The 19473-nt window shown below is 37.3% G+C and overlaps 2 protein-coding genes across 2 annotated transcripts in view; one reads left to right on the top strand and one right to left on the bottom strand.

The window, feature by feature from the left end:
• Positions 1–3822, bottom strand: part of WDR70 (WD repeat domain 70) — a 134183-nt gene extending 130361 nt beyond the window's left edge. Inside the window, exons 1-4 of the mRNA XM_065739935.1 lie at positions 3699–3822; positions 3550–3612; positions 3308–3391; positions 1054–1168 (exon numbers count right to left, since the gene is read on the bottom strand). Of these exons, the coding sequence (XP_065596007.1) occupies positions 1054–1168; positions 3308–3391; positions 3550–3612; positions 3699–3723 (287 nt within the window). The 5' untranslated portion in view covers positions 3724–3822. The remainder of the gene's footprint in view (positions 1–1053; positions 1169–3307; positions 3392–3549; positions 3613–3698) is intronic.
• A 271-nt stretch (positions 3823–4093) lies between these two features.
• NUP155 (nucleoporin 155) overlaps positions 4094–19473 on the top strand; it is a 32769-nt gene continuing 17389 nt past the window's right edge. The window contains exons 1-18 of the mRNA XM_065739921.1: positions 4094–4229; positions 5712–5849; positions 6215–6311; positions 7445–7515; positions 8445–8537; positions 9218–9384; positions 9797–9902; positions 10226–10299; positions 10605–10696; positions 10833–10930; positions 11344–11496; positions 11907–12007; positions 12882–13052; positions 13483–13593; positions 14508–14602; positions 16268–16356; positions 18519–18578; positions 18686–18839. Of these exons, the coding sequence (XP_065595993.1) occupies positions 4094–4229; positions 5712–5849; positions 6215–6311; positions 7445–7515; positions 8445–8537; positions 9218–9384; positions 9797–9902; positions 10226–10299; positions 10605–10696; positions 10833–10930; positions 11344–11496; positions 11907–12007; positions 12882–13052; positions 13483–13593; positions 14508–14602; positions 16268–16356; positions 18519–18578; positions 18686–18839 (2006 nt within the window). The remainder of the gene's footprint in view (positions 4230–5711; positions 5850–6214; positions 6312–7444; positions 7516–8444; positions 8538–9217; positions 9385–9796; positions 9903–10225; positions 10300–10604; positions 10697–10832; positions 10931–11343; positions 11497–11906; positions 12008–12881; positions 13053–13482; positions 13594–14507; positions 14603–16267; positions 16357–18518; positions 18579–18685; positions 18840–19473) is intronic.

The following is a 19473-nucleotide window of genomic DNA, read 5'->3' on the forward strand; positions in this document are numbered from 1 at the left end:
AACTTATAAATTGGAGGGAGATTGACTTTTTAGACAGGTAGAAAGATATAGGACAAGGAGGAATGGTTTTAAACTACAGATTACATGTTATAAGAGAGTGGTCAGGCACTGGAACAGGCTTCCCCAAGAAGCTGGACTTGTACAAGGCCGGGACAGACAGGGTCCCCAGCAGCCTGATCTAGTACCTGAAGCAGCAACCCTTCTTGCAGCATGAGGGTTGAAATCAGATGGTCTTTAAAGTCCCTTCCAACCTAAAACATTTCTATGATTCTGTAATTCTACCGCACACAATTAGCCTACACAATGCATATAGGTCTGCCAAAGTATTGCATAGATTGTAAGACTTCCAATGATACACAAAAAAATAAATTCTTAGAGAACAGTGATCTCAAAAATCCCTGTAACACAATGAAGTGATGTGGCCTCCATTATGTTTAGCTATTTTTTATTTCACAACATTTAAGAATTCAAGCAAGCTATCAGAGCAGTAGCATTTTATGTCTGTCAAAGACAAGCAAACTTAAAATAAGTTTTGAAGTGAATTTCAGTCTGAAGTCGAACGAAAATACTTATTCAGCCTTACCACTACTCCATATAGTATACATAAGTCTCTATATCTACTCGACTTTATTTTGTTGTAAGCATGAGCAAGTATATTGTATATAAAACTAAGAATATAGCTGGTCACTAAGTCAGCATATGTATTAACTATATTTGCCCATACCTTGTCAAACAAAAAGCAACAACAAAAAAACTATGGATAACTTTTTTGTTTTCAAAGATGCCAAACAAGACAGGGAGGAGTCTGTAAAATTTATAATTAACTATATGCAATTACAATATTCACAAACACTGAAACATCCAATAAAGCAAAGAGGAAAAAAAACCCAACAGATTTTAGACTTACGATAACATAGACAAATTCACTGAAGTTAAGCAATGCTCATGCGCCCCATCCCTCTCTCCTCCGAAAAGAAGCCACAAAAAACAACACAAACTCTCTCAGATTAGAAAGCTGTTAAATGACATCTCCAATCATAACTAAATAAGTACCTTGGCTTTAATGTGGACCCAGCTTCTGTTGCACTTGAAGCTGAAGCTGATGAAACAGTACATGAACTTTTAAATGCTTTTCCACCTTGGTCCTCCTGCTCTCTTTCACGAGCCTCTGAATGAAAAGCATAGAAATGAAAACATAATTCAGAGTCCTGCTGAGGACAGCAAAACAATTTTCTTCATTTTAAGACTTAAGTTGTTTGAAAAGATAACAGCAAATAAAGCATTTCACCTGAAAATGGCTTTGTCACTATACCATATAATTAAATTTCCATTGCTACAATAACGATCACTCAGAAAAACTAAGAAAATTCAAACAACTTCCAATTGTTAGCTTGCATTGTTGATCATACCAGTCAACAGCTGAAAAGTTTCTCATACAACAGTTATGATATTTCAACGTTTTCAGTATTATATTAAAATATTATTAACCACTTGACAGAGCTCTTGCAATTGTCACAGTGCAAGGAACTGACTTAAGACTTAAGTATCACAGGTGAAAATAACTTATTTCGCATAAAATATATTTATTAATCTTTTGATTTATTTCCATTTCACTTATTGAAAATAAATTCCTGTAGAATAGCAAAACAAAATCAAACAGAACTTTCCAGTACAAAGTTTAATTAGGAATCTCGTATGGCATGGTGGGGTTAAGACACGGGGACAGATAAAGCTACCATATTTCTAAGAGTGAGATACAGCTAATATATTCTAAAAGTGCTCAAATAACTCCTATGAAGCAAAACAAAAACCAAAAACCTCTCCCCCTATATGAGAAACATAGTTTTCTTGCTTGCTCACTCATGCAGATTAAGAGATAAAGAACTATTCACTACCTAAGCCTAAAAAAAAACAAAACAAAAAAACAACCGTGCTTTGCAACAGCACAAAGAAACATTTTCCTTCAAACAGAAGCACAAACTACAAGATACAGAATCAGATTACACATTATTTTAGTTATTCTAATTCATGGTTAAAGAGAGAAGATGTTTTAAAAAGGGATCTCACAGCAACTTCAAAGTTAGAAGTTAGTAGCATTCTTAAAAAAAACTGAAAAAGGTTCACAGTAGCAAATAATAAAAAAGGTGAATTACATACAGAGCTTTGTCGTTTTTTGTAAAATGAATAATCTTTTAATCAATTACATACTACGTTTCCATTATGAGTAAAACTCTAGAAACCTTTCTTGAGGACAGTAGAGGAAGAAAGGCATCCACATGCAATTCAAAATATCTTGACTTAAAAACATTACAATTCTTGAACTAGTTTATTAAATTTCTCCTCTAATCTTTAACAGGGATAAGGTCTCACAAAAGAGATGATAGTCTGACGTGAAAAAGAACTGAATCTGAGGGGGTTTTCAACATAATATTACTGTACTTTGATTTAGTTAGTACAAAGAAGGGTTCAAAACAAACCCTGAAGTCCCTTGTATATTCGAATTTTACAATGTCTTAAAGTCTACATAAAGTCAACAAGACTCCACAGAGCTGAAGAGAATTCTAGGACATCAGCATCTTCCATTTTTAGAATAGTATTTGTTAAAGTATGGGGACAAAAATATACAATTCTCATCACCTTCTCTCAATCTACCTGTTCCCAGCACAAACAAACAAGCAAACAAACAAATAAATAAATAAAGTTGGCTGGTGTGGAACATGCTGTATGCCCTAGAAGATGTTTCCCTATTATTCTGGCCTGTCAAAATTAAGACTCTCAGAATCAAGTTTCAAAACAAAAACAACAGCTAAGTTAATAGACTTTTTTAGAAGGGTTGGTTATGATAGGCCAAGGGTAAATAATTTCAAACTAAGAGAGAAGATTTACAGTGGACGTATGGAAAAAGGAACTGGAACAGGTTGCTTAGAGAGGTGGTGGATGACCCATCCCAGCAGAAATTCAAGACCAGGCTGGACCAGGCTCTAAGTACCCTGATCTAACTGATCACATCCCTATTCTTTGCAGGGGAGTTGGACTGTTTGACCTTTAAAAGATCCCTTGTCAGCTTTCTTCCGAGGTCTGTATTAAATGTCTCACAGCTGGAATCTGCAGACGCTGATCCCTTGCGAACTCTGACAATGTATGTATACAAGTGGTTTTCATATTTACTCATCCCCAAAGCTTCAAGACTTCCTGCAGTACAACCAGTTCTTACTCTGAATAGCCAGCCTGAACCACTATAACGTCACTCCAACACACAAGAACAACACGTGTTTTGAAACACACTGACAGCCCTCACGTTTCTTACCCAAGATCTTCCTGCTCCTTTCCACTGCAGTTCTTCTCGTCTGCTCAAACATGGCCTCGAGATCGAATGTCCGAGCCTTCTTCCCTAAAAACGCAGACAAATGGGCTGTCAGCACGGCTCGGCGCGGTGAGGGGCGCTGCGGGGGAAGGGGGAGCCGCCGAGCCCCGCCCGCTCCCGCCCGACCCCGCGGCTTATGCAGCGACAGCCTCGCTCCCCTCAGACTCCCCCGTCCCGCAACGCACCGAAGCCGGAGAAGCCCATGGTAGCCGCTAGCTCCGGGTCGGGTCCCGCCAACATCTCAGCGTCTGCAAAGAAGGGGAGGGTGGGGAAATAAGGGCAGTCAGCGCAGGGCGACAGGGCTGGGTCCGACAAGGCCCCACCCGCCGCTCACCACTGTCAGCAGCCGGCGGCTCCATGCTGCGGCCGGCCCGGAACCACAACAGCCGCGGCAGGAAGCGGCGGGGAGGAGAAGGGTGCAGCCGCCGGCACCGCCTCGCGGGACGGGCGGAGCGTTTTGCGCCGTTCCGAGCCGCGGTAGTATGGCAGTGCCGGGAGTTGGGTTAGCCTCACAAGAAGCACAGCTGTCACAGGCACGGCCGCGGGCACAGCTCCCTGCGGACACCCCGAGCCCGTACACGCACACTGCGCCCTGCCGGACACTGCCGCCCCGCCCCCTCCCATCCCGGCCACCGGAAAGCGGAAATACGTCATCCGCGCGAAGCCTTGTGGGATTTGGCGGTTGCGGAGCGGTGGTTTCGCGCCGTCCATCCGTGCGTGTGGGCCGTCATGCCTGCTGCCATGAGCCCCGCGGTGCTCGCCGGGCACGAAGCGCTGGAGATCGCGGTCCGAATCATCGACCAGCAGATTGAGAACGATCGCTGCTACCCGGATCTGTCCGAACTGCTGGCTGTGCCCGCGCCCGGTGAGCAGCGCCCCGTAATCCTCCACCTTGTTGCCTCCGCCGCCCCACTCCCCCTTCCCCCCGCGGCCCTTGGCCGGGCAGCTTCCTGAGGGGCTGTTGGTGGGAAGGAGCTGCAGCTCGCGGCCCGGCCTCGCGGCACCACGGGGCTGTAACGGAGGCAGTGGAGTGGGAGGAACGAGCATGTAGTGCTCCTCAGGCCCGTCTCCCGCTGGAAGGGATTTGGACCTTTGGGTTTCCGCTGCGCGTTGCTAATTGGGTTGCCAGCATCCAGCAGCATCCTGAAAGTACGAGCAGCCTCAGTTTCTCTCTGAGGTTGCTTTGAATGACTAGTTTCTCAGTAGCCAAACATCACATGTAGGTAGGTTGCTCTGAAAGTGATGCCTCTTTTTTTGATTAAAGGAAACTCCAAGAGATGTAAAGAATAGAATTAACACTATTATGCAGGGCAAATTCTCAGCTATAAAATGCTAATTGATTACATAGTCACCGTCATTACCTATGTATTTTCACCAGTCGTGAAAATGAGCCTGTGTGCCTCAATCTGCACTAGCAGAGGTGGCCCACGGTCACCACTACTGCCGAAACATTTCCCTGTGCTCATATCCACTGTTTGGTCTCCACAGACATTTAGCAAGCAGCAGTGAATGTCAGTGGGTGCCGTTTTTTGGCGTGGTGAAGTTCAGTCACACACCTTTGCTTCCTGTACGCTTCTGTGTCAGGTGCCATTTTGTGAGACTGCCCATCGGCTACCATCTGGCACACAGTAACAAATTGTAATGGAATACTAGCAGGAAGGTTCAATGTCTACTGCCATACATCCAACATTTGCTTCTGATGTCATGGGCCAACAAAATAGGAGGCATTACTTTCAGAACAGCCCTCCCTAGTTAAGATATAAGGTATAGCTCTCCTCAGACATTTGCTTTATTCTTTGTGAAACATTGCAGCAAGGTTTCCTACTTTGTACAGCCACCCACCTGTCTGAGTGAGCAGTAAGGAGGCAATGTAGAAGTGTAGGTGATCTGATCAGTATGCATCCAGAGGGTGTCAGGATACCTTCAGATAAAGGCACTTTTTTCCTGATACTGTAATGAGCATGTAGCCAAAGTGTAGCAGCTTGTGTCATCAAAGAGTTGCATCACATAAGACAATATGGAGGCTTGGGATGCTTAATTTTATGCTAAGAGTTAGTTATATATAAGAGTTATACTTTTCTAAATTAATGAAGCTGCTCCTGGCTTGTTCACATGACGTTTATTGTCAGGCTGTATGATTTTAAAACAGCTAGAGTCTTGGAGTAAATGGCATAAAAAGTACTGTGGGGGACAGATGAATTAATCTAGGAGTTAATTTGTAAATCTTTCAGATTTATGTTTATAGATTATGGAAAAAAAAAAAAGGGAAGAATAGATAATTTTTGTTTCTCTGTAAAAGCATCCAACTGTTTATAGGAAGACTAATTTTTTGTGTTCTTAATTGCAGGTAGCCCTACTGTTTCCGGCATGACAGATATGGATTATCCTTTGCAAGGCCCAGGCTTGCTGTCAATACCTAATCTTCCAGAAATCAGCTCAATTCGCAGAGTCCCACTTCCCCCAGAGCTGGTGGAGCAGTTTGGATGTATCCTGATGAAAAATAATGTGCTGGGTTATGTATGTAATAGTACTAGTATTGAATTTCTACAATTTTATAGTCATTGTTTCCCTAATACTTACATCAGACTCCTACAAAAGAACTTTGATGTTGTTTATATTCTCATTTCAAGGCTCCGAGTGGTAATAAGGTGGGTTTGCATAGAGGTGCTGGTGGAATTAGTTCTAGTGTGAGAAACTGCAGATGTTCATGGTACATAGTTTGTGTATTGCTCTATATACGGAGCAGGTTTTTTTGCTTTGTTGTTGTTGTTTGTTTGTTTTTTAATATTCCAAAGGAGATGGCCTTTGCTGGTCCAAATGAATGTAATCCTTACATCAGTAGTACTTCAGATATGCAATGCAATTGTATGATGGGAGTATTTCCAGAAATCAGCAGAGCTTGGCTGACAATTGACAGTGACATTTTTATGTGGAACTATGAAGATGGGTATGTTGAGAACACATTATTGGTTATACATTGTTGATTTTATATCTTTACTAAGCAATTGTAGTAGTGGGAGATTGTTTACTTGCAATGCAGAGGTGTGCTGTTCTGATGAAGTTACCTTGATTTCTTCTAGTTTTTACTATAGCTTTTGAATAGTATAAGTGTTGAAGGAGTTTTAAGAGTTAGTAATAATATTGACAAATCATCTAGAGATGAAAGAAGTTAAAGTTTCTTTTCTTAGAGTTCAGCATTAAATGATGTTCTATAATTTTTATTTTATTTATGCTAGGCTTTGATTATGCCTCAGAAAGTAAAAAAGTAGAAAAAGTGTATTAATTGCCTGAGTAGGTTGGGTAAGTATGCTGATGCATGTACAGTGGTCAGTGGTTCTTTACAACAGTAGGTAATATGGCCTTAGTACTGTGACTGTATGCTCTTAATTGTTTTTAAGATTGTGTGATGCAAGCTTTTCTGCATAACTTAATCAAAAGTTGCATAAAATTGAAAATAATTTAATCTTTTCAAATGGCAGTTTTTAATATTCAGATTTGTCAGATTTTTTTTTTTGCTTGTTTTAATGTGGGTTTTATATGTGCATTAAGAGGAATTGGAGGAATTGCTGTATAGAATTTGTTGAATTTTGTTTTCTCCTACATGACACCTCTCCTTACATTTATATCGTGTCATAGAACATTAAGCATATTAATTATTTATCAGATAGTGCAAATTGATGTTAAGTTGCTAGGGAGGAGGTTGGGACTTCTTTTCTTTAGATATTTTTTGATAAGACAGTGATGACATACATGTTCCTTCCTCTAGATGTTAATTGTCATTATGAATACTAGTTAATGTAATCACAGTGTGCTTTGTAAATTAACTGAATTCAAAACCATAAAATAGTTCAGTTTGGTTTCAGGTTTGAAATTTTTCTTTAGGGAGATCTGTCATTCCATTCTAGTGGATCTGCTTTCACCCAAAGGAAAAGGTGTAGATGTCTTCCAAACATTACAATATGTATTCAAAATGTTATAAAACACATTAAGAATTCTAAAATATGGATATCTGATTTGCTAGTCGGGATACGTGACAGGGTTTATGCAACTGTGTTGGTTTTTTTCCTGTTTTGTTAACAGTGGAGATCTGGCTTATTTTGATGGCCTTAGTGAAACTATACTTGCGGTGGGTCTTGTAAAGCCAAAGGGAGGTAAGAAATATATGACAGTGGCTAGACTTAAATAGCAACTAATCTTCTAAATACGTTTTTTGTGTTAATTCTGTAAACACCTGTTCTACATATATTTATGTAAGATAAATTATTTTATTTTTAGAAACATGATGAAATTGAGTGAAAAGTGAAAAATAATGTTTAGTTTAATGTTCACACTGATGAGCTTGAAAAAATCTCAAATACTATCATTTGTACTGTTAATATATTGTCAGAATAATTTCCTAGAGATTATGGTTTCTAATGCTTGCAGTTGTTTTGACACCTAGCAACATGACATAACATTTAAGTCAGATATTGCAGTGGCATTATGAAAAAAGCCTTTTAATTAACAAGAAAAACCCTACTTTTAAGAAAAGAAGTTTTATATTCTATGAAGTGGAAGCTGAGCTGCTGACTGTTAACTCTTTTGTAGCTCTAGATTAGGTCTTAAAAATCATAGAATTGCTGAGATTGGATAAGACCTGCAAGATCATCGAGTCCAACTGCAACCAAACCATACTACCAGAACTTTTAACTGCCCACCACTAAATCATGTCCCTGAGCACCACATCCAAGTAGACTTCAGACACATTCAGGGACTGACTGAACCACCTCTCTGGGGAAGCCAGTTTCAGAGTTAACAACCCTTTCTGTAAAGAAGTTTTTCCTTATATCCAACCTAAATTTCCCCTGGTGCAACTTGAGGCCGTTTCCCCTTTTCCTGTTACCTGTCGCCAGTGAGAAGGGACCAGTCCTGCTCTCAGTGCAATCACCTTTCAGGTGTTTGAAGAGTGCAGTAAGGTCTCCTAAATTCCCCAGGCTACACAGCCCCAGTACATCAGAATCTCATGAATGTGGTGGATACAATCATTGTGTGTCTGAGAGGTTAACTGCAAAGTAAAAATTGGTTTTCTTTCCTTCTGTAGGTATATTTCAGCCTCATGTACGACACTTGCTCATTCTGGCAACCCCTGTAGATATTGTGATTTTAGGGCTCTGCTGTGCAAATACACAAGCAGGTAGTTGTCTCTTTTTTTACATTTTTCTATTTATGTAAATTGAAGAACTGGTTAGGGTAGTATTCTCTGTTGTGCGTTAACGGTTATATAAATACACAATGCTTATGTTACTAGTAACAGTTTAAAAATAAAAAGAAGACCACATGGTTGCCAATTTCTAAATCGCACCATGACATGGTAAAATAACTTCATTTTTATTGGGTGAGTACCTTCTGGATCCAGGACTCACGTAGAACCATAAAGTAGTAGTCTTCACCTGCTTACCATGAAAAGAGCTTTTTAAATGAATATTCCTGTTTTTTAAATTTCATGTGGGAAGAAGGGATAGGCATGAGTCTAGATAAAAAGACAGTGAATGCATTTTATTAATCTAGTTGTCATTTGTTTCAAACCACAGGGAAAAAAGGAAACTTGATTCCATTTGTTATGCTGTATTAATAGAAAAAATACAGGATTATTTTTAGAAAATGAGAGAATAAGAATCCATAGTTCTCTTTTTATAGTTTCTTTTGGTGAAAGAGAAATGCAGAAATTTAATTCAGAATTGTTGGGATTTAGAGGAGATAATGATATTTCCTTTCTTGAAAATTTTTCATGTCTTCTGGCATGCTTCTAATTACAGGTCTGGTGTTTATCATGTTTAGAGAACCTAAAAGCTAAAGAGTACTTATTTATTTAAGGTACTGGATCACTCAACGACAGTTTGTCTGGTGGGATGCAGCTTCTACCAGAACCTCTCTATTCAGTTCCTACTGACAACACTTACATTTCTGCAATAACATCCACTGATAATGGACGTATCTTTCTGGCTGGAAAAGATGGCTGCCTATATGAAGTAGCTTACCAGGTGATAAAGGGCTTTATTTTTACTTTTTCATGCTTATGGGGTAGAGACACTTAAGAGTTCTAAAACATTTCAAATTTACTGTCTTTTTTCTTTCATAGTTGTGTTGCATAGTTTATTTGCACATCGAGTCTGAGGTCTTATATGAAACATAGCAATACAGCTTTGGCCAACCTAAAAAGAAAAAAAAATCAGATAATGATAATCTGTACTTCTTTCACATAAGAATTTTGTTTTTGTAATCACTTAGTGCTTTCAGTTAAGTAATACATACTGAAATTAATGGTACATATTTAGTTTTTTACTTGTTTTCACACCTGTAATGTTAGTGCATTTTGTTCTTAGTACAGCTTTTAGTTTGTTTTGTATTTTGTTCTACGTTTTCATCTAATACTGTCTTTTTTTTAAATTGCAGGCTGAGGCAGGCTGGTTTAGTCAGCGATGTAGGAAAATCAACCATTCAAGGAGCACATTGTCTTTCCTTATTCCTTCATTCCTACAGTTCACGTTCTCAGAGGATGGTAGGTACTTCTTAAGATTTCCACAATAGTTTAATATAAACTAAATATAAATTTAATTCAACATAATTTAATATAATTTCAATATAAATTCAATACAAATTTGAAATGGTTGTGCTTTTTTTTCTAATTTTATTCTAGATTTCTATGCATTATGTGTAACTTTGTCTTTTTTAAGTCCTGTAAGAGTCCTCTAGGACTCTTATTTTTGTTAACAGGCATTTAATTATTTTAAAGTTATTCTGTAGCATTTATTCTCTTAAACTTGTTTTCTCAGAATCAGTTGCTGACCTGTTACTTTTCCCTTTTCTTTCCCCACTCTCAAGATCCTGTAGTTCAAATTGCCGTTGACAACTCTCGAAATATCTTATATACCCGGTCAGAAAAAGGAGTCCTGCAAGTATGTTCCTTACTGTAATGACTATGTTATATGTTACAAGTGTGCATGTCTTTTTTTTTTAAGTTTTCTTCAGTACTTAGAAATTCTCTATAGTTGTGTCAGAGCACTTCATTTTTCTCTAACAAACTATTTGCCCAAGACCTAAAATACCATATTCTGAGGAAACAGCAGCTTTTTGATCTTTTCCACAGATGTACTGAAACATGATCATAGGATAAAAATGGCATTCTAGTTACTGCATAATACATGAGGCCATAGCAATTAATTCAACTTCAAATGACTACACTGTACTTATTAACTTGCAGGTTTATGATTTGGGTCAAGATGGTCAAAGAATGGCAAGAGTTACTTCTCTTTCACAAAATGCTATTGTTTCTGCTGCTGGAAGCATTGCCAGGTATATATGTAGTAGGTATAATGTGAAAAGATTTCCTTTAAGGCCAATAGTTTCACAGTATATTTTTTTGACGAGTTTTTTTTCTTGTTTCTTCAGATTGAGAAAGTATGAGGCATTTTTTTGTTTTGTTTTCCAGAACAATAGATCGTTCAGTATTTAAGCCTGTTGTTCAAATAGCAGTGATTGAAAATTCTGAATCCATAGACTGTCAACTACTAGCAGTCACACATGCAGGTAAGAAAGAAATGGTAGTTACTCCACTTTGACTGATAAGTGTCATCTACACAGTTAGAAGGAATTGATAGTTTTTTTCCTTTTCACAAAACACTTAATTCCTGTATATCAAATTCTGTTAAGAAGTTGTTTTGATAATCAATTCAAGTGTAATCAGATCACACAAATTATTATTCAGAGTTTATATCCAAGATAGCTAACAGAAAGTGATGTGACAGAAGTTATTCATGAAATCTGTGGCATAGCTTGAGTTACAAACTTTGATCAGCCTGTATTTTAACAAGTGTAATAGTAGCTACAGAATTTCATATACATCTGTCACCAGCTTCCCTGGCTAACGTGCTGTTGCTGCTAACAATAATCACATTTATATCAGATTGCCTGGAATAGACTTTTTTTTTCTTTTGGTTTAGGTGTTCGACTGTACTTCAGTACTTCACAATTTAAGCATCCAGCAGCTCGTCCCTCTATGTTAACACTGGTACATGTCCGTTTGCCTCCTGGATTTTCAGCATCTTCCAATGTTGAGAAGCCGTCAAAAGTTCACAGAGCTCTTTATTGCAAAGGTAAACAGTAGACACAACTTGAAAGATTAGTGATGTTTGGTTTTTTTTTCTGTGACTGTCACTGTTGCAGTATTTTATATCAGATTGAAGGAATGGGAGGACGTTTCTGTGTTGTTCACCCTTTCAATCATATGTAATGATTTTATTCCTGAAGTAATTTTCAGATGTTTTTTCATGTAGATTCTTCCTGTTTTCTACCTACTTAAACCTCATTTCTGTTTGAACCTTTCAGGGCAAATGGTAAGATGCTGTTGATAGTGATTTGCTAATTCTATGCTGCAGAAAATCAAGAGATATAAACTGCTGTTTAAATTATCTGATGGATTTTTACCACATTAACAATTAATAAATTAACATCTAATGTGTGATTACTGCTCCTAGCATAACCTTAATATCCCTGTTCTTTATAGGGGTCTTGCTGATGGCTGCTTCAGAAAATGAGGATAATGACATCCTGTGGTGTATCAATCATGATTCTTTTCCCTTTCAAAAGCCAATGATGGAGACGCAGGTAGTTAAGAAAACTTTAATGTAGTTTTGATGGACTGTAGATACATATTTTTTATTCCTGATAACTTGAATAATACTACCTACTTAATTTACAAAAAATGGGTAGTTTGCTGAAAAACTTACATGAAGAGTTTGAAAATGCTTATAAAACAATGTGAATATGCTTTAAATTATAAACATATATTTTAAAAAGAGTTTAGTAGGTTCTTCTGTCAAGAAAAAGAAAGTGATATCTTCCTAGGAATTCTGGGTTCAACCATATTTTTATCATTCTTGCAAACTGTGTATGAAAACTAATTGCTTTCACTTCTAGGATTTAAAACTTGCATATTGGAAAATATTTTACTTGCGTCATAATTTTATCAGTAGCAGACAGCATATCATACACAAGCACAGGAGGACACGATCTCCTGTTGAAAGTAGTGTTCACTGAAAAGGATAAAGTTTGGCAAGGAAGAATATTTAAAATATAGGTGTAGGAGACTTCAGGTTACTTTACCTTGGCAGATATGCCGTGTTTTCATCCAAAGCAATCTATTCATTATTTCAGTCTTTTTCTCCGTTTTTTTTTTTTTTTCTCCCTAGCTGTTACATTTGTGGATTTGTTGGAGGGATTTGTAAGGAGTACTGCTCCACATGTTGTTTTACATATAAATACAGATCACTGTCTCTAATGCACAAGAGAAGCATTATTTAGCTGCAGGTTTGATGGTAATCTGTCAGAAAACAAAGGAGCGTGTTCATTTTCTTTGAGATTTCTTGTGACAAGAATAGCTTTTCTCCTTTGCAGTTTTAGATTGTAAAAGGTAAAATATTTGGATGTTCGAAATCCAAATATGCTGTCAAAAGTTGAATTATGTTTTTCTGTTGTTCAGATGACCACCCGTGTTGATGGGCATTCTTGGGCTCTTTCTGCTATTGATGAATATAAAGTTCAGAAGATTGTGACACCACTAAATAAAGACGTTATTCCAATAACAGATTCCCCTATTGTTGTGCAGCAGCACATGCTGCCACCAAAGAAGTTTGTTCTGCTTTCAGCCCAGGTGAGTATTAGTTTTCTTAATGCAGGAAGTCAAAGAAATAGTATAAATCCAGAAGACTTTATCTCAACCTGTGTTTATTCAGTTTACCTGAGTTTCTAGGATTTTATTCTGAACATACAGTGGAAAAAGGGAATAATGCTGAAACTCTTCACATCTGTTTTAGAGTGATACAAAGCTGTTGGGTCTTCTTCTCTTGTTCAGTGTATTAATCATTTCTGTTCGCCTCGGGAAGTAGTTTTTTACCTTTTCTAGACTTGCTAGAGAATATGAACAGAAACTGGGTTTTAAGCACCATTCATGTTACCTGTTGATCTATTAGTGTAGTGAAGGAAAACTTGGAGAGCAATGAAGAGAAGCATTGTGGCGAGGTGGAGAGGTATTACCAGTGATGACTGTATTCTAACTTTGTGTTACTCTGGGTTATTTTTAGGGGAGCTTTATGTTTCATAAACTCAGACCTGTTGACCAACTGCGGCATCTTCTTGTTAGTAATGCAGGTGGGGATGGAGAAGAGATTGAAAGGTTTTTCAAGTTGCATCAGGTAAGAATTTTTGACTCAGAAAACAGAATTTAATACTATGTAGTTGCTTTCTGTAGAAATTGTTTTGTTGTTGTTATTACTAACAACGTATAGTAAACATTAGATTAATTGCCTCAAATATTACCTTTTCTTTCTATATTGTCTGCGTGAAACAAGATTGTGTAATAAGAAGTATTTTCTCATTTTCTTATATGTAAAGACAGGTGTAGATCACTTTTCCTAATATTTTTGTATCTCTTGATTATTGAACTGTAGTGCACTTCTAAGCTTAGGAACGGAGTTAATTAAGATCAGGGGAGAATTTTCTTTAAAAAAATAATAATAATAATAAAGTATTGAATTCCTACCACTATACATAACTTTTAAGTTTGAAAGACCAGTACAGCTATACGATTCATCTACTTTTTGTTTAGGATAAGTAATAAACAGGAAGGAAGCTATCATAGATTACAATTTTAAGTTGATTGTTCCTGATCAGTATCTGTAGTGTATGTTTGTTGTAATCTGATGTTTTGTGCTTTGCTATAGGAGGTACTGAGTGATATTTAAAAACACTTTTGGGGTATGCCAACCATTACTGCTTGTATAGATAGATGGCTTTTATTTCTAACAATCTTAGTTTACATGTCTATAGAAATTTCACAAATCTTTGTCAGAATTACATGATAAATGGAATTATTTCCTATCAGTGAAAATACTGAGCTGCAGAAGATGCATGTAACAGAAGCTTAATGTGCTACAGTGGGATGCCTTGCTGATTCATAATTTCTGTTATTGGAAAGAACTGATTTCCTTGACTTCTAGATAAAATTATGCAAGAAGTATTTACTGTTTATTTATTAAGCAGTAAAATGTCTTCATATTTCTTATCAACTTGATGTAAACTTCTACTCTAAATGCATGATGTACCCTAGCAGGATGAGGCCTGTGCCACTTGCCTTATTTTGGCCTGTTCTAATGCTGCATGTGATAGAGAAGTATCTGCCTGGGCTACTCGAGCATTCTTCAGGTAAGTTTTGGTTGGTTTGTATGTTGTTCCAAATATTATACTCAGGATCACTTCAGCTGCTAAAGAATTGTACGGTCTCTACTTGCTGCCCAACTAAGCACTGTTTTTAAATGAGCACAGGCTATTAATCTTGGTGGCACTAATTGCCAACTAATATGTTGGCGCTAATTATGTCTTCCTGTTCAAGGAAGACTTCTTGTTAGTTGCCTTGCTAAATGTTTCCATGGTATGTATGCACTCCTTATGTAGTACACTTAAAAGTTCGTATTTGTAGATTGTTTTTCTGGATAACCTTTTGAACTGTGTATTGAATACTTTCCCCCTAGCAGTTAAGTGTTTTCATTCTTTGTGTATTCTGATGATACATAGGTCTTCATTCCTGTGTAGATGTGTTTTCTTTTCCCAATCAGGAAAAGCATCCGATCGCTTCCTAAAGTATATTGCATCCTGGGAAATATATGAAAGATCCATGAATTAGGACAGTACTGTTGTAGTTTATTCTTCTGGTTTTGTGTTGTCAAGTAGATACTTTAGTTGCAATGTTTCTAGTGCTGAGGGAAGGCTAGGGCAGTTGAATGAGAATTCACTTGAATTTAAGGAAGTATCATGAATAATTAGCAGAGAGATGATCCAGTGGTTTGGAGGCTACATAATACTCATATAATATTTAATTGGAGAGAGAGAAGAGTAGAAATGACTTGTGTAGTATAGAATCAGAATGATAATCACAGGATTACAGAATGGACTGGGTTGAAAATGACCTCAAAGATCATCAAGTTTCAACCATTTTCATCTTTCTTGTGCTTGAGGCTCCAGTTCTGGATGCAGTATTTCAGATGGGGCCTCACAAGAGCTGAGTATAGCAGGGAACAGTCACCTCCCACTCCCTGCTGGCCACCCCTTTTTCAGTGCAGCCCAGGATATAGTTGGCTTTCTGAGCTGCAAGTGTACACTGCTGTCTCATGTCCAGCTTCTCATCGGCCAGGGCCCCCAATTCCTTCTCCAGAGGGCTGCTCTGCAGGAGTTCTTCCCTCAGTCTGTATAAACACCTTGCACCTGGCCTTGTTGAACCTCATTAGGTTCACATGGGCCCACTTCTTTAGCCTGTCCAGGTCCCTCTGGATGGCTTCCCTTCCTTCCAGTGTATGGACTGCACTGCTCAGCTAGGTGTCATCTGCAAACCTGCTGAGAGTGCGCTCTATTACTTTGTCTGTGTCATTAATGAGGATGTTGTAGAGCACTGGTCTGAAGACTGACCCTTATGGGACATCAGTAGTGACTGGCCTCCACCCAGAGATAGAACTGTTGATCTTATGATTGACCTTTGGCAGCAACAAAGAAAAGAATAAGCTTGGGTCATCTCAACTGTTTTCTTTATACTTCTACATACAAGCAAAACCTTAAAAAATACTGAAGCAGAAATAACTCAATTGTTCATTTAACTATGAAGTTACATACAGTAGGGCTTTCTGTATAATATGCATTAGTTAATTTTCTTTTCATGTACTAAAATGAGTATCACTGTTGTGTCTTCAGAGTTATGCTGATATTTTGTAGTTTGTTTTAAGAGAACCACAAAATTGCAACTATTTCTCCAATATATGAAAATTAAACAGGCTATGTGTAAAAGTGAGATAGATCTTTTTCTGTGCATGTAAACTTCAGGTATGGTGGAGAGGCACAAATGAGATTTCCATCAGCTCTTCCTCCTCCAAGAAGTACTGGACCTACTTTAGGTTCTCCTATGCCTCCTGGTGAGTAGCAAGCATTTCATGGTTTTAGATAGATCTTTTGCTTTTTTCCTTTAAGTATGTTGCATTTTGTCTTCTTATATGTTCCTGTGTTCAAGATTAGCTGTTTGTTTCATGACAATAGCAAATATCTTCTTACATTATGAATTAGTAATTTGTGATTATTTCTTTTATAAAAGCTCTAGCTTCAACACTTGTTTTCTGCTCAGATCATCAGTTCCATGTAAGAATGAGAATATATTACCTAGTCATGTTGACATGATGCATATCAACAGTGGAGGCCTTTCCATATAATCCAGACCCACTTGGAAATTTTGTCCCATCTTCCAGAATTTCTTAAGGATCCCATCTGTTACTCATTTAACTCCAGATAGTTTAACAAAAAAAGAGATTATTAGTGATTAATTTGGAACTTGATTAAATTGCTGGGTTTTGATGTTTTTTTTAATCAGGCATTATTTATTAAATTTTCATGGTACTCTATATTTATCTGACATGTTGCATTGAATATTACGTATCAGATTTGGGAAAAAGTCTAGACTGCCTCTAACAGAAAGAAATTCCATTTCAGCACCACTTTCATTGTATATCCAAATGCATACATATTGGAGAAAGGTGTACTGTTTTAGATAAAGTTTTAGCAAAACGGTTTATCCTCTTTCAAAATTCTTAACTATGATTAACACACTAAGGATACTGGAAATTATTGTGCGCCACTGACATCACTTTCTAAGCCTTGTGATGTGAAGTGAAGGCAATGTAGGCAGGAGCAGAGACAAGGCACAAGAATGTGAAATTAGAGGAGTCAAAAATGGCAGCAAGTGTGAAAATAAGGTGGTTGTAGGAGACAGAGTGAAAAGAAGGTGTGGGAGAAATGCTGGAAAGTTCTCTATTAGCTGAAGTTTACTTTTTTAAGAAGTAAATCTGTTTTTCCCAAGTCTAACTGTTCATTGTTTCATTTTTTTAGGTTTTTTTTTTAATCATTTTGTTTTTAATCATTTGCAGTCAGTTTGAAACATATTGTCTAAGTGCATATTTATTTTAGTTAGGTGACAGGTTCAGGTGGAAAACAATGCTGTTCTGCTGCTGCTTACTCCCATTTGTTCCAAGAGTAGGAAAGTGTCATGTGAAATAAAGATTCTGATACTGTTAATGACTCATGCAGCTGGTCAAAACAGTGCTGATAAAATGTTTTTAAAATATCTTGAAACTTTGTATGTGAAACTACATTGCAATAATGTTAGTTCTGTGAGCCCCCTTGTGTTCTTGCTGTTGGTAGTCTAGCCATTCAGTTGCATGCTTCTATTCTACTAGTTGTGCCTCTCTAGGTAGGAAGGAGAATGTTCTTTCAAAATGAAGTGGGATTGGTTAGTGAAGAGCTTTGTGCTGTAGTGTGTTGCAAAGTTTTGAGAACTGTAGTGAAAAAAACAAGAAGGACTGATTCTTTCATGCCAGTTTATCAAGGTGCCACTTTTCTTGCCATTTTATGCTGTATCATCGCATGCTGGTGGCACGTGGATACTTTTGTAGGTGACCACATGAGTTCATCATATTCTATGACACTTAGATATTAATTTACAGAAGACTTGAGTATGCTTAGTTGAATCTGAGACCAGACTCAAGGAAAATCAGTCTCAAACTGAAAGTCTCAAGTAGTACAACTTAGTAATAGTTTAACTACCATGTGTAAGAATTAAGAGTAATAAAAAACAGTTGCTTCCAGCTTCATGCTTCAGGAGTAAAATTGATGTCCATTGAAAAGATCTAAATGACTCAAAGTGAGTGCTTTCAGAGTGGGTGCCTGTATCAGGTGCAGGAGCAGACAAAGGATTAAAAATTATAAAAAGCATGTGAACAGTATTAATATTCAGTGCAGAGAACAGAATGTGTGCAGCAAGTAACACATGAATGCTGAAAACAGAAATGCTTGATAACTGTTACTGAAAGAGTCATATCTATTTGGCTCAGATAGGGAGTGCTGGTTTCACTGTAAGTTTGTGCTATTGTGTATTTAATTAAATAAAAGCTGTTGGAATGGATTTGCAGAAGGGTCTATAAAGACTGTGTTTACTAATGTTTTGACAACTTGGCATTGTGTTTTTTTGGGTTGTGTTTTTTGTTTTTAAAACAAACAAATTTTTTTTATTGTTTTTTTTCCTTTCTAGTTTCCCCGTTGACTGTCGATAGCCCATATCCTAGTCCTGGCTTATCAACATCTGGGCCGGGTAACCACTACTCTTCCTCTGCTGAAGGAATTGAGAATTTTCTTTAACTACCCTTCTATTTCTGTACACAGAATAATTAGAGTAACCTTTGCATACCTTTATCCTAGGTTTACAGCCTACTAATTTGTCAACCCCCATACTCCCTTCTGGGAATTCTGTGTCTCACCCTGGTACATCCATTAGCAGTGGTATAATGGGTCCAGAGATAGTATTTTCTGCAAGACATTATGGCATCTGCATATACTTTGCTCGGATTATTGGGTAAGGTGTTCATGTAAAATAATCACCCAATTCATTTAATAATTTTCCTGTCCCCTAATGCTTGTAAGTGATTCAGTCAATTCAATCTTAGTAAGATGTAAGAATGAGATTATTGAAGTATGTTTCATTTCTGTATTTTAAAGCACCTGTTGATACATAGACTTTCTTTACAGTTCTGTTTATAGCTCTACATTCAGTGAATGGTTAGGACAGGAAAGTTATTTGGATATTGATTGTGATATGAATAGCTCGGAAAAATTCTGTTTTATTTTTCAACCCTGTGAACTTTATGCATCCAACAGCTTCTGTAGGATAAAAAAGAAACACGGGGCTTATGGGATCAAAATCCTAACTTGAAGTCTTTTCCATTACAAAGCTTTAAACAGACTAAAGAAGATTCTAACTTTAATAGTAGGTTGCATATTACTGAACATGCCAAGCAAGAGTAGAGAGCTCCTCATATGTTGATTCACGTCCTTTTCTATGCTGAGTGGGTGTAAAATATTTGTTATGACATTTGTTTGCCTATATTATATTTCTAGAGGTTAATGTAAACGCATTTATAAATTCTTAGAGAGCATCAAACCTCATCTGATTAAATATTTAGAACTTTTATTAGTTGTCTGTACCTGTG

The sequence above is a fragment of the Cyrtonyx montezumae genome, unplaced genomic scaffold (genome assembly GCF_038088225.1).
Source record: "Cyrtonyx montezumae isolate F1298 unplaced genomic scaffold, pur_monq_1.0 scaffold_25, whole genome shotgun sequence".
Taxonomy (NCBI): Eukaryota; Metazoa; Chordata; class Aves; order Galliformes; family Odontophoridae; genus Cyrtonyx; species Cyrtonyx montezumae.